General features: G+C 34.6%; 2 protein-coding genes across 2 annotated transcripts in view; one reads left to right on the top strand and one right to left on the bottom strand.

Annotated features, from left to right (window-relative positions):
• The first annotated feature begins 1,139 nt into the window (after positions 1-1,139).
• LOC126777700 (uncharacterized) lies at positions 1,140-2,682 on the top strand. Its single transcript, XM_050500849.1, has 3 exons — positions 1,140-1,308; positions 1,707-1,938; positions 2,307-2,682. The coding sequence occupies exons 1-3, from the start codon at positions 1,169-1,171 to the stop codon at positions 2,616-2,618; spliced, it is 684 nt and encodes a 227-aa protein (XP_050356806.1). The 5' UTR covers positions 1,140-1,168; the 3' UTR covers positions 2,619-2,682.
• A 2,071-nt stretch (positions 2,683-4,753) lies between these two features.
• LOC126777318 (fizzy-related protein homolog) overlaps positions 4,754-14,865 on the bottom strand; it is a 47,831-nt gene continuing 37,719 nt past the window's right edge. The window contains exons 6-11 of the mRNA XM_050500323.1: positions 14,517-14,651; positions 12,237-12,351; positions 11,733-11,854; positions 10,307-10,475; positions 9,573-9,682; positions 4,754-8,236 (exon numbers count right to left, since the gene is read on the bottom strand). Of these exons, the coding sequence (XP_050356280.1) occupies positions 8,060-8,236; positions 9,573-9,682; positions 10,307-10,475; positions 11,733-11,854; positions 12,237-12,351; positions 14,517-14,651 (828 nt within the window). The 3' untranslated portion in view covers positions 4,754-8,059. The remainder of the gene's footprint in view (positions 8,237-9,572; positions 9,683-10,306; positions 10,476-11,732; positions 11,855-12,236; positions 12,352-14,516; positions 14,652-14,865) is intronic.

The following is a 14,865-nucleotide window of genomic DNA, read 5'->3' on the forward strand; positions in this document are numbered from 1 at the left end:
GTATTAAAATTACGCCCTATTTGATAACTTTAGAGAAAACTTTTTTGTGTGTTTGGTTTGAATGGTGAGTGAGCCAATGTAATTAAAGACAAGAACGTCACATCTTAGATCCCAAGGCTGTTAGCTAAGATTGACGATGCAAATGATTTACGATGCCGGTTGCCTAATAGTGCTCTGTACCTCTGCGAGGGCTTGCACTCAAATTTTGAAGATTCTCGTGTTCTAACTGCGAGGCCATCACGGCAATTAATGTGATTAAAAAATGCTTAATTTATATAAAAATTAACGCACCATTTGTTTATATCACCTGTTCTATATAAATAACTTAATAACCATAACTAATTACACATCATATAAATATAAGCAATCACTTAAATTAATCCTGTCTGCGTCTGTTGTTCGGTGAGTACATATTAAATAATTGAATTGTTAATTTCTAACTATTTATATATTAACCATAGTGTTTTTATACATAGTTACATAAATATAGCTATAATGTAATATTTAACTGTAAGTCTAGATACGTATTACGTACAAGTATAAAATGTCTGTCTGTATGAAAATTCACAGTAAGGACACTAGTGATTTGTTGCTCTGGGTCCAATTACATAAGCCTTTATCCCATCAACCGAATTTTTTTGCTGGTGGTAGGTTTCTGTGCATGCCTCTCTGGGTAGGTATCGCCTACGTAATAATTGATCTTTCGGTAAACTACTAGGATCTGTCTGTGTGTATGTGTTCAGTTTTTAAGGGCGACCAAGACAACGTTAGATGAGCGAATGACACAACGTCATAGAATCATAAGCACTTTGACGAATAACGGTGTAAAGAATGGCTTATAATTTTAACAATATTAGCATTTGTTGATAATATTTGTCAAATAACTCAACGCAAAGTCACCAAAATAGACGCTGTATCAACTCAAATAGCAAAAAGGAAAGGAAATAAATATTGGAAACAATAATATAAATAGTACAAAACAATACAAACATGCTTAATTTTATGCCACAAAAAAAAAAACAAATGCGAAAGAGCAATCTCTTCCACCGCTTTTGATATTTAAGGAAATTGTGGTTTATGTCTATATTCATAGAGTTCTGAATGTCAAAACAAAATGCCTATTATTTGTTTCATCATTAATTGGAGTAAATTTTAACAGATTATAGTCATGCTCGGTTTGGTTTCGATACTGCTGATCGTTGGCGCTCACGCTGCTGTAGGAAATCAAAACTTACAGCTAAATGCTCCACCTTATGTCCAGTCAAGGTCGTCGTTTCAAAGCGCTAAATTTTATCTACAGCAGAATATGTAAGTAACCGTGAAAATATAAATTGATATTCGAGATGAAATTTGAGATAACACGTTTCATTGATAAATCTGCTTCATCATCATGTCAGTCGGAAAACGTCCACTGCTGGGCAAAGTCCTCTTCCAAAGTCTTTTCACGATGGCCTTGCGATATGGCCCCGCATCCAACGATTTTAAGCAGCCATTCAGTTCAACTGAGACTACCAACTGCGCGTGACATATTATAATGCAAAAGTATGTGCACAAACACAGCACTACCTCTTGAATACACGAAGAAAATCACGCTACATTACTCCAAAAAAATTGTAATGTCAATAATTATTATGTCATAAGTAACAGTGCAAACATACCTAATAAAAACAACTTTTAACAATTATAATCGATAATACAAATTTCAGACCCTACGATACTCGTAACATCACTAATCCGGAATACAGACGGCATGCTGGCTTCGGCATGTTAGCAGCTATAACTAAGAAGCTAATCGAGGCCTACATTAAGAATGTTAAGACATATGATCCATTGAAAGTACTCAGTGAAAACGTACCGGTGGTATGGAATAATTACAACGATGAAGCATCTAAGCCATTAAACAGTATCCTAGCTGAAGCACAAGCCGGGATCCAACCGGTAAGTTAATACAAAGTCGATAAAACTAAACAACAAAAGAGATTATATTATCATTGGAAAGCATGATATATTATAGGAAATATCATAGCCTAGCAGACTGCTGCTGCTACTTTTATTTATATTATAAACTGGTTTCCGTCTGCGTGTAGAAGGGGGGATATTTATCAGGTACCGTCATTTTCTGAAACCCTGATAATGTATGCAAAATTTCATAATTATCGGTTCAGTAATTAAGACGTGAAATTGTAACAAGCAAACTCACTTTCGCATTTATAATATTAACCTTTTCTTTCCGAACCGATTTTTTAATTAAAAATATTTTATTAGTCTTCATAGACTAACCGTTTTTTTTTTTTTTAATATTTCAGGTGACTTCTTTAATAGATGCATTGTGTTTATCAACTAACGATGTAGAATCATGTAACGCAGAAGTCGAAAAGAAAGTTGCATCGAGCGGCGATTTCTTAAAAAACCGAGCGAATCTGCTGCTCCAGTTGGGCAAGGTTTCAGATATCGTAAGGATCCACGCAAACGAACTCAACGAGGTCGTGTCGCGGGACCAACAAATACCATACCTTATTCACAATGTCAATACACGCGCTTATACTGTATTTGTTAAAGAATTAACTAAAGCTTATGAACTTTTGCGCAAAAATTATAATCTTAATAAAGTATCCTAAATATAGCTAGATTCGAAAATATGATTTAGTATTCAATAAAAACTGTGAAGCATGTATAATTATGCATATTACGTGTGTTTTATTTTCGAATATGTAAGTTTTCATCCATTTTATTCTCAGCAACAGCCTTGAGTTCATAAGTTGGCTATTTGTTAAGCGCGAACTTTGCAATGCCCCTTTTGTATAGAGGTTTTATAGCTTTTTTTTGGTTGGTAAAACGCACTTACGCGGTTTACCCCTTATGATGTGGTATGGTATGTGGGACTCGTCGGCGCTGAAGGCGCCGGAGTGGGTACACCGGTATTAAAATTGGTACTAAAAAACCAAAACCAGCGGTACCCAAGCCGCCTTATTGGGGGACGTCACGGGATTGCTTGCACATACTACCGTGAGGGGTTTTATGGCTATGATATCACTTTCAGTTTTACAATCCAATTTAGTTTAAAAATACTATCATCATATTTAACCGCCAAACAGCAATACTCTGTATTGTTATGTTCCAGATTAAAAGAACAGTAAGCTAGTGTTACTACAGGCACATACGACATAAGCCCTTACTACCATCGGTAGGAGGGGCATTGACAATGTAAGCAATGGTTCATATATTGAGTCTGCATATTTTAAATTAAAAAAGCACGCAAATCGGTTCTAGTGACATATCACCGGTTACAATTTTACGACAAAATTTAATTAAACACTAAAAAAAGGGCAGCGAGTTATTTAGGCATGGCGACCCTACATAAGTCTATACATACATTACATAATAAACTCATTAATATACACACACGAATACATTCTTCTATTAAATCTTAAGGCCTCTGCCTCGAATTTTGCGGGCAGCGGGGCGGCGGCGGCGGCGGCGCGGCAGCGGGGCGGGCAACGCATACCTGTTCTCCAAACTAGCGGGCAAATCGCGCGGCACTATAGCGGTGTAGTGTTGTGTTCGTGGTTGTGTTGTCGAGATATTTGTTTTTATTCGCGAACGAAATGACTGAAAAACGGCGACATTTTTTGATTCAAATTTATTCCTAACGCTCGATTTATTGTGGGCAAAAGAAGAAGTGGATCCCTACTATAGGGCAAGGAAAATAAATGGCGAGTTTTATCGAAATTATGAAGAACAGAGACAAAATCCCGACAAATTCTACGACTAATAATTGGTTAATTATTCTTCTATTTTTATGGTTCACATCTTTGCTGTTCCATATGGGTGTCCTCTCAAAGATTGCCGAAATAATTAGCTCTTGCACGTCCGAAGACATTTTGATACGTCACAAAAAAAATGTACAACACTATACCTACAATGCAGACGCGCAACGCGGGCGGTCACCGCTTGACTGGAGTGCACCGCTCGTTGCCCGCCCCCGCGCCGCTCCTGCACCGCTGTATTCGAGGGCCGGTCCATTTGATTATACGCGTAAGATCCTGCCGCTCCCGCGCCGCCGCCGCCGCCGCCCCGCTGCCCGCGAGATTCGAGGCAGAGGCCTTAAGAATGTTCATTCTATAGAGTTCCAAATATCGGTAGTAAGTCTTTCTTCGTCACCTTATCTTGGGTCTGAGGTTTATCGTATTGAATCAGCGGTAGAAAATGTTTTTATTTACCGTTGATCTTGGGATGGGCGATAATTTTAAGCTAGCCACTTTATCCGCAGAAAAACAATCGCGATATGATATAAGGAGTTATGCGACATTAATTATAACATTTTAAATAAGTTTCGAAGGAAGTCGAGATGGCCCAGTGGTAAGAACCGATGAACGTGGGTTCAAACCCGGGCAAGCACCTCTGAATTTACATGTGCTTAATTTCTGTTTATAATTCATCTCGTGCTTTTCGGTGAAGGAAAACATCGTGAGGAAACCTGCATGTGTCTAATTTCATCGAAATTCCGCCACATGTGTATTCCACCAACCCGCACTGGAGCAGCGTGGTGGAATAAGCTCCAAAACCTTCTCCTCAACAAAAGGAGAGGGGGCCTTAGCCCAGCAATGGGACATTTACAGGCTGTTACTGAAAAAAGTTTCTCGAGGTAACGAAAGGAATTCTCAGAGCTCAGCGATGCAGGACATAAATAAAACCACAATTCATAAATCACACATTTTAATATTTTATTCTACAATACAAGTTACATATCAGTCTATCTTTACATAGGTGCATTCAATATATTATATATTTCTCTATTTATAAATAATTCTTTTTATTTTATTATAATGGACCTAACTTTTTAATAAACTTAATATATCGATTAATAAGATTAATCAGTGCGAAAAATATATTTTAAGCGTGACGTGTATTATGCTATTATTTATATTAAAACGGTTCTATATGGAGTATTACAATTAAATCTATGAATATAATGTACTATGACACGAATATGAAACTAGGATGAAATATATAATCACTACATACTAATATATATATATATATATCGGTTTGTTTCAGTTAGGTCCAATTCTGACACCTTAAAAACTAAATATTAGGTCCAATTAGTCGCTTTGAAAAATATATTATCTTTTATTCAGAAAAGTGTAAAGAGAGAAGAAAAGAATTCGAATTACAAAATTGAAAATAAAATTAACACAGCGTTTATATATTAGTCAAAGCAAATCACAATGTACCCAATGCTGGTAAATGACTCCAATAGTGTTGGACACTATATTTAGAATTAAAACAAAACACGTGTAACACAAAATTTCTAATTTTTAGGTTTTAAACGAGAGCGAAACGTTAATATTTGGTGTAGTTCGTATCATCGTTCTTATCTAATGAGCATTTTCTATTTCCGTTCGGAGGCATTCATTAAAAAGTCCTTTTCATTTTAATATACCATAGAGTTATGATATACTGCAGAATCACATTCATCCAGACCACGATTATACGGTCAGGTTAAAAAAATCAAACATTTTAACAGTTTTGTTAACCCTATTTCAAGAGAAGAAAATTCAATAAAAAATTCATCAAAATAACCAATTCAAACAGAGTTTAGTCCCATCTAATATTAGCAAGACACAAGGGCCGTCTTTTACCTGTTAGACGCCCTGGGCATATTAGGATAATGAGGCTCCTATGTCCGTGTCATTGAAATTTTTTTTTTTTCGGTAATTAATATGGGTTATCGTTTGGTGGTCTGGCAGGCACTAGGGAGCTCCTATCGATGGTGGAGCCCTGCCCAGTGGGAAAGAGGGGCCTGTACATAACGACAACTAGTTCGTGCAATACATACAATAACATAAAGAAACTAATTATTTTAATTAAATTAAAATAATTAAAAGTTATTCAAGATAGTAAATATATTTTAACGAAAATAAAAGGACTATAATCAATGATAGCAGCTCAAACGAACAAAAAAAAAAACGAAAATGCTACCACGCAAATATAACCTAAATTGCACAAATCCAATAAATTTGTTATAAGTCTATTACAAAGTATACATTTAAACAAATTGATATTTAGAAGGTACCTCGTACAGCTAAAATTTTGCTTGAAGTGCGAGTATTTCGATACTATAATGGCTTCAATTTTTTTTTTTGTACGCAATCTGTAAACATAATGATGGATTTAATCCTTATTCTTTCTAACCTATCGAGTTAGGGGGTGGGAGAAAGAGATGACAATAGTTCTAATGCTGTCATATTTGTTTAGGGATTACGCACAATCGAATTACCACCATAGAAATAATTACAGACGAAACTAATCACACCTCGAGCAAAATTATTTTTTTTTAAACTTAAAACTAAACTGAATTTAACTATCTATAATTTAACTGTAAATTTTTCAAATGACAATTTTCTTTTTTTACTAAATAAATAATGAGAAAATAAATAAACTAAAACAAGTCAATAGCACAACTTTTTAAATTGAATAAATACTAAATAATGTTGCCATGTTTTAGATCATAGTTGACTGAGATCATGGGAGGTACCTTTAAATTTTATTAGCCGTTTTTTATATACTATATCATTTTATATCCTTGCTTACAGCATATATTAAATGCAATTAGATGTACATTACTAATAACCTAAGACTATTTTTAATGTAATCATAAGAAGGCAAGGGTATTTGAAATTAAAAAAAGACTATTTATTAATGATTCTAACATGGAATCAATGCTATTCATAATAATTCGACAAGAACTACGTTAAAGTTATTATTTTATACAAATACTATAAAGAGCACAGAAACATAAATGTTCCCAGCAAATATATACACAAGGATTTTTAGTTATTTTTTTTTTAAACTACCTAAATCACACATAAAAAAATGGTTCCAAAAATTCATGATAATCGCTAGTCAAAGTAATATTTACATAAATAAGTACACACATCTAAATTGATAGCTGTCATTACACTTGATAATATAAATTGAATACGTATTATATTCAACGCATGCAACATTTTATGTATTTTTTTTAATCGGGCAACATTACAAGTGTAATGACATACAGTTATATAGAAAATATTACAAACAACATAATTTGTATAAAGCATTTTTGGCTATGTTTACTTTTATATGTAATTATTTTTTTCTTTTATTCATATTTTCTACGGAAAGTCGAATTGAATAAACAATGAACTCTTAAAAAATTCTATATATTAATATAAAAATATAATTTACATTACGATAGGAATAACAATTCGTTTCCATATTTAGTTTTTAAACGATTTCGTTCTTACAGAAACGATTTACTTTAGTGATTTACAAAATAAAAGTACCAATAGAGACTATATTTCAATACGACCGTGTTTCAATGCGTTAAGAAATCACAATTTACCAATTGTAGCATTCGAGAGATGCGTAAGCAAACTTATTACCGTCTACGCACGCGTTCATTTGCACAAATCCGTTTGCGCAAATGAACGGAAACCACAATTGAGAACGAAGTCGGTCTCGTGAGGCGTTTATTTTTAGACGTTAAACATACAAATATAAACATAGCCATTGATAAATGATTAAGAAACAAATATACATAATGTATAACTACATAGACAAACTTATGTACAGTTTTATAAAATAGAAACGCATCGTAATAGTTTGATTATGTAAAATGCGATACGAATGGTATTCAATATTTAATATTATACATGTATGTATATAATATCATACATTATTACGACGAGAATATCTTCTCATGACGATAGCTCATAGAAAATAATCTATTTTATGTCTATGTAAAGTATTGTTAGCGCTATATATAAAAACAAATAGTCCCAAAGGAAAAAAATAAATATATCTAAGAGTTCACAATCAACAGTCGCCAATGTGCAACGATATATAATATATTAAATATAAGATTAGAAAGAGAAATCACGGCCACAATCTAACACAAATGATTAGAAAAAAAAAACAAATTAATAAGTCTGTGCCACTTTTTGACTCCGCACCGATAAAGGTTAGTCAAGTGTTGCCATACTGAAATCACTTTTAAGCTAGCAACACTATCAATTTATCTCAACGCCGTGTAAAGATTCAAAACACTTTTATTCTCTTTATGCGATGGTGTTTTCGAGAAGACGTTCCAGAATCTTAATGTTTCGTCGCCGGCTCCAGTGACTATCGCCTCGCCGTCTGGAGACAGAGCCAAGTACAGAACTCTGTACGAATGACCGGTGAGTTTTGCCACCTGAAATGAAATTGATTTATTATTGTTTTATTGTGAATATTATAATATGAAAATAACTAAAATGTGAAAATTCATGAATTTTTGCATACATGATATCAGGGATACAATAAATAAAAGTACATAAGGTACCTAACACCTATCTCCCTGAATGCGGCAGAAAGTGCGGTGGGAAACTATTAAACGATAACTGTCTTGTTTTTTTTTAAAGTGGTACTATTAGTTAAACGAGATGGCCCAGTGGTTAGAAACGCGTGAATCTTAACCGATGACCGTGGGTTCAAACCCAGACAAGCACCACTGAATTTTCATGTGCTTAATTTGTGTTTATAATTAATCTCGTGCTTGACAGTGAAGGAAAATATCGTGAGGAAACCCGCATGTGCTTCATTCCACTGAAATTGTGCCACATGTGATTTTCACCACATTGGAGGCCTTAGCCCAGCAGTGGGACATTCACAGGCTGTGACTGGTACTAATAGTTACATTTTACACATTAGGTTTAAGAAATCTAATATTAATTATTGTTTGCCATAAACAAATAATAAATAAATGTGTCGGATTGGAGGGCGTTAGTAACTAGAACACCGTTTTATTCTATTGTATTTACTATCGTATATATTGTTTATATGTATAATTTGTTCAAAATAAATAAATAAATGAATAAAAATAAAAATTAATATAACTAAGTCACTAAAAAACACATAAACATTTCTCTTTACAGAGGTTGCCTGGAAGAGATCACCATAAGTGATGAGGCCGCCTTTGCATACTATTTGGTCTACTTGCTATTATACGTTACTAAATGTTTGTAAAGTGTGTGCAATAAAGGATTAATAAAAAAATAATAAAATAAATCCGTAACAGCCTGTGAATGTCCCACTGCTGGGCTAAAGGCCTCCTCTCCTCTTTTTGAGGAGAAGCTTATTCCACCACGCTGCTCCAATACGGGTTGGTAGAATTCACATGTGGCAGAACTTCAGTGAAATTAGACACATGCAGGTTTCCTCACGATGTTTTCCTTCACCGTAAAGCACGAGATGAATTATAATCACAAATTAAGCACATGAAAATTCAGTGGTGCTTGCCCGGGTTTGAACCCACGATCATCGGTAAAGATTCACGCGTTCTTACCACAGGGCCATCTCGGCTCATAATACAAAATAAATCACTGTATTAGTATTGTACTTATTTTATTTTTTTCTTATCTTATCTGTAATGTGATGTTAACAAATGAAAGATTATTCTATTACAATTCTATGTGACATTACGTTGAACAAGTACTTGTTAAACGTTTAAAACTTAGTATTTTATACTATAAACATTTCATTGTGCATACCTGCGTGAGAGATGGATACTTCCAGACCAAGATCTGATTCTGTGAGTAGCCGTGCGTCGATACCAGCTCGCTGGAATGTTTCGACCAGGCCAGGTTGCACACTTGTGAACCTGTAACGAGTGACATAGTATTTATTAATAATAATAATAAATAACTTTATTCACCAAAAAGAAACAAAGACAAAAAAAAATTAAGGTACAAAACCATTAAAAAAAAAGAGTTAACAATATGATATTTGATAATTTGGTGAAAAGGTCGTAGTCTTAGCTAGGCGGCTTTTCAGTCTACGTCTTGTACTACACTCATTTAGAAGTGCTGTGCTGTGATCGCTTAGTTTCCGGTTTTCTGAAAACGTATTTACCGTCCAGTACAAATTATAATTTATTTATACTATATGATAATACTCCTTATGTCACACTAAATAATGGATATTTCCATCCATAAAAAAACGGCAAAATTAAAAAAAAATACACAATATTAATTAAAAAAAAACACAAACTTTCTAAGAATATTGTAATTTTACATACAATATTGTATATATATATATAATAGATTTATTCTACTACACCGATTTCTAATTTTGTATAAAAGCATTTTATTTCGTAAATTTCTCAATTATTACAATAATATAATAGTGACAGTAATTGAGACATGCATTTTTCTTCGGAGCCACCGCCCACCACGATCCCGTATGGTGGCAGGGAACGGAGCGATCATCAGAAGCGTGTACGTACCGGTGTCGACGCACTGCATGGGCTGCGAGGTGAGCGTGTTCCAGAAGCGAATGCAGCGGTCGGCCGTCCCGCCGCCCGACGCCAGCAGCCCGTGCTGGTGCGGCGACCACGCGATGGCCTTCACCGCCGCCACGTGCGCCGAGTACGTCTGCACGGGCGACGTCGAGTGCTGCACACACACGCATACACACATTATCGTTACGTCACATCGCAACATTAATTGCTAATATTATAATATCATGTGGAAAAATTTGATTCGTTTTACGTGCATGTATGTGGATTTCGGGTACAAAATCGGTAAAGCGAAAATGAAATTTCAGATGAATAATTTTTATTTATAAATTTATCAAGTGCTAGTTTTTTTTTTTGTTTTTTTTTTTTCGGACTGTGTATTGCTGTTGGCCCTAGTGGCCTCTACAGTGTCACCGGGCGGGATGGGCGAGTTAAACACAGCCGGATGTTGAGAGCCACACGAGAGGCTCATGAGAAATGGACGTCCTAAGGGTGCCTCCTGTGAGGCGAAATCGAGACGGATCAACATCCTAATGAACAGACAAATGTTCACCACCAAGCCGTACTGAAGCACTTTCCTTAATATATGAATATGTGCATAAAATGATTTTAACTGATGGGAAAAAAATAACATCAAATCAACAGGAAACTAAATCGCGATAGTGATACCACAAAGTTTATCATAGACGTAATACGTTGGACGCCGCAAGACACTATTCACACGATATATTATATATACATATTAGATAAACATTAAATAACAGTACAATTATTATTTTTAATAATTGATATGACTTTTTTATTATCGTGGTACATAGCTCGATATTCTGTTCTTAATAATAACACCGAATAAGTTAACTTAATAATTTCCATGGGCTTATAAGATAAACCAGATAAATAACTTTCGTTTGTTCTTTTTTTTTATAGAATAGGAAGGTGGACGAGCATATGGGCCACCTGATAGTAAGTGGTCACCAAACGCTCTTAGACATTGGCATTGTGAGAAATGTCAACCATCGCTTATAGCCAATGCGCCACCAACCTTGGGAACTAAGATTTTATATCCCTTGTGCCTGTAATTACATTGTTCACTTATGATTATAATATACTGGCACAGTTATATACTTTTCTACATATACAACTTTAAATTAATGTTGTTTTTGCCCCATATGCGTTCATATACTATTTATTAAGTTAAGGCTTTTTACTTGAGTCACATTTGATAATTGTTTATAAATATCTTTGTACATGTAAATCATCAGTTAGTAGCATATGAATAATATCATTTACTTTAAGCCTCAACACAATAAAACAAATGTTGCTCATAGTGAAAAAAGACTTTTTTTATTTCTATTATATAAGATGTATGAACACTAACATTGTATCATTATAAAAATTAAAAATAAAAACTTACCATAGACCATACGAAGAGTTTGTTGTCGTTGCCGCCTGAGGCGAGCGACTGTCCGTCCGGAGACCATTTCAATCCACAGACTTCTTGTCTATGGCCTTGAAGTACCCGTGACGATTGTACCGCTGAAATAACAATTACCAATTCTTTAATAATTAATTATTATTACATTACAATAAATTAGTATATAATGTACGAGTTTCTGTACTATGTTTTTAAGTATCAGACGCTTAATTGTATTTAACAATTAAAAAAAAAAATGATTTTAAATAATTATACAAATAGTATCCATATAATTAAAGAAATAAGCAAATGATCTACGTATATTATATAAACTGGCTTAGTTTATTTTTTTCTACTTAGTAGATAATATAATTAATATTTATATACCATGAGATTGGAAAGTTGGCAACAATGACGGTGTAGGCAAAGGTGACCACTTGCCATCAGATCTATCCGCACTACAGCCTTCAAACAGAAAAACAAAAAGAAAATAGTGAAACTTACGTGGTGTTCTCGTATCTCTTTGCCTTATATGTCGATCCCTCGAGCCGGAACTTAATATGTCGCCGTTCCAGGCCAGAGCGCCAACACGCGCTATATGCCCTTGTAATTTCGTTACCTGTGGAATAATTATAGCATTAAACTCCTATAACATATCATGTCTCTTATCGCTCGACGGGAAGCCGTTCCATTGAGAGTATTCTTGGTGATATAATAATAATATCCTGGGACATTATTCACACACGGCCATCTGATCCCAAACTAAGCAGAGCTTGTGCTATGAAAACCAGACAACTGATATACTACTTTTCCATTGTAAAAACATACTTATATAATATATAATTACACCGAGACTCAGGACAAACATACATGTTCATGCACACAAATGTCTGTCCTGGGTGGGAATCGAATCCACAACCATCGGCGTGAAAGGCAAGTATCTACCAACCACGCCAACCGGCTCGTCGATATGCAAATGTGACACAACCTCGTTGATTTCCTCGCGATGTTTTCCTTCAGCATGTGATGAATTATAAAGCACGAATTCAGCTCACAAAACTGGCTCGAATATGCTAATATTATTATTTATCCTTATAATGCAAAAAATAATTTATTTGTTTCGCTTTTACATAATGAAATTTTGTATACTTTTTGGGTTATAGAAAAGGGATATAGGGTTATATTTATATATTTTAAAAGTACTTTATTAACATATATAAATAAAAAAGTTAATGATTTCTAGTTTTGTCATTGTAATTTAACATTATTTATATATCTTAGTGATATTTTCAATGTAAAAGTTTGTTTAAACGATTGTCACAACGCTAATCGGTATGTCCAGACAATTTAACATATTCATATGAAATTCGACATATGATAGGATAGATAAATGACGTCACGGAACATAATACATTGTATTATTTAATATCGAAATATATAATAACGTTTTGTCTGTGTGTACAATATATGAACATAGATATTTTTTTTTTATAGAATAGGAAGGCGGACGAGCATATGGGCCACCTGATGGGAAGTGGTCACCAAACGCCCTTAGACATTGGCATTGTAAGAAATGTCAACCATCGCTTATACAGCCAATGCGCCACCAACCTTGGGAACTAAGATTTTATGTCCCTTGTGCCTGTAATTACACTGGCTCATTCACCATTCAAACCGGAACACAACAATAACGAGTACTGCTGTTTTGCGGTAGAATAAATATAATAGATAATATTATAATTAATTTAAATTCGTTTTCACCAATGGATAGGCTATTTATCGAGGGAGGTATATGGATATCATTTATGAATACATTATGCAAAATACTTAACGTTATTATAATATTTATCGGTTAAGCCGGAACAAAACTTGTTGTCTAACAACATCTATGGCTCTCGCTGGGTAAGTTATATGGATGATGATTTGTTCTATACAATTATAATGAAAAGTCCGATACACTTTATCATCACGTCTTTCGCGAAGTTCGCCCGTGCGATGTCGGAGCTGGTCGCTAAATTTGAAGTTCCTTAATTTCAAGCTAACTGCCTCTTTTTAAGTCAATATGTAATGCATGCTATAAATAAAACGATTTTCGTCACAAACAGAATCCCACGCCGGCGAAATCTAAATATAATCAATATATAATAGTAATAAACATAATCGATACTAAAGTTACATTTGCATCCAGCGAATCGAGTTTGTAGCACCTAGACTTATTTCTTTATATGTTTAAGCGTGCTATTATTAACATTTAGACGTAGCGCCTACACATTCGTGAAAATATTTAACCTTTTTTCAATCTCAAATCGAATTACATTAAAATACGTGATTGATCAATCAAATAAATGGCCAAAACATTTATCTGTAATCTGTAACAGCCTGTGAATGTCCCACTGCTGGGCTAAAGGCCTCCTCTCCTCTCTTTGAGGAGAAGGTTTGGAGCTTATTCCACCACGCTGCTCCAATGCGGGTTGGTGGAATACACATGTGGCAGAATTTCAGTGAAATTAGACACATGCAGGTTTCCTCACGATGTTTTCCTTCACCGTAAAGCACGAGATGAATTGTAATCGCAAATTAAGCACATGAAAATTCAGTGGTGCTTGCCCGGGTTTGAACCCACGATCATCGGTTAGGGTTCCCGCGTTCTTACCACTGGGTCATCTCGGCGAATGTTTTGGCAAATGGCCAAAACATTTATAAAAAATGTAAATTCGAGAGATTCAGCGAATATTAATTTCAGAGATAATTTTCATTAGTTAAGTTCATCAAACAAAACCTCACCTCCTTATTGACAGCGACGTCCCACACACTTATGTGACCCTTCTGTGTACCGACGGCCACCAAGTGACCTCTTTCACTCCACGCCACCGACGTCACTGCGTTGCCCTCAGACGATAAATCGCATAATCTTGTCACCTGTGGATAGATATACATTTTAATTATGCTTGAAGGCTTTTCGCACTTACGACTTCATTCGTTCATTTACAGGCTGTTACTGTACTGTTACTGTATATTATAGTATATATATAAAAAAAACGTACATAATAAATAGATATCTCTATTTAAGTCTATTAAATTTAATTAGGTACCTTTTTTTCTTCGATGCAATCGTCGTATTAAAATAACGCTA

The sequence above is a fragment of the Nymphalis io genome, chromosome 2, assembly GCF_905147045.1.
Source record: "Nymphalis io chromosome 2, ilAglIoxx1.1, whole genome shotgun sequence".
Taxonomy (NCBI): Eukaryota; Metazoa; Arthropoda; class Insecta; order Lepidoptera; family Nymphalidae; genus Nymphalis; species Nymphalis io.

Bases quoted from the DNA above. Each gene is read 5' to 3' on its own strand.
- LOC126777700 (XM_050500849.1), top strand. From the start codon at position 1,169: ATGCTCGGTTTGGTTTCGATACTGCTGATCGTTGGCGCTCACGCTGCT. The intron at 1,309-1,706 runs GTAAGTAACCGT...TACAAATTTCAG, and splicing joins TTTTATCTACAGCAGAATAT to ACCCTACGATACTCGTAACA. The intron at 1,939-2,306 runs GTAAGTTAATAC...TTAATATTTCAG, and splicing joins CACAAGCCGGGATCCAACCG to GTGACTTCTTTAATAGATGC.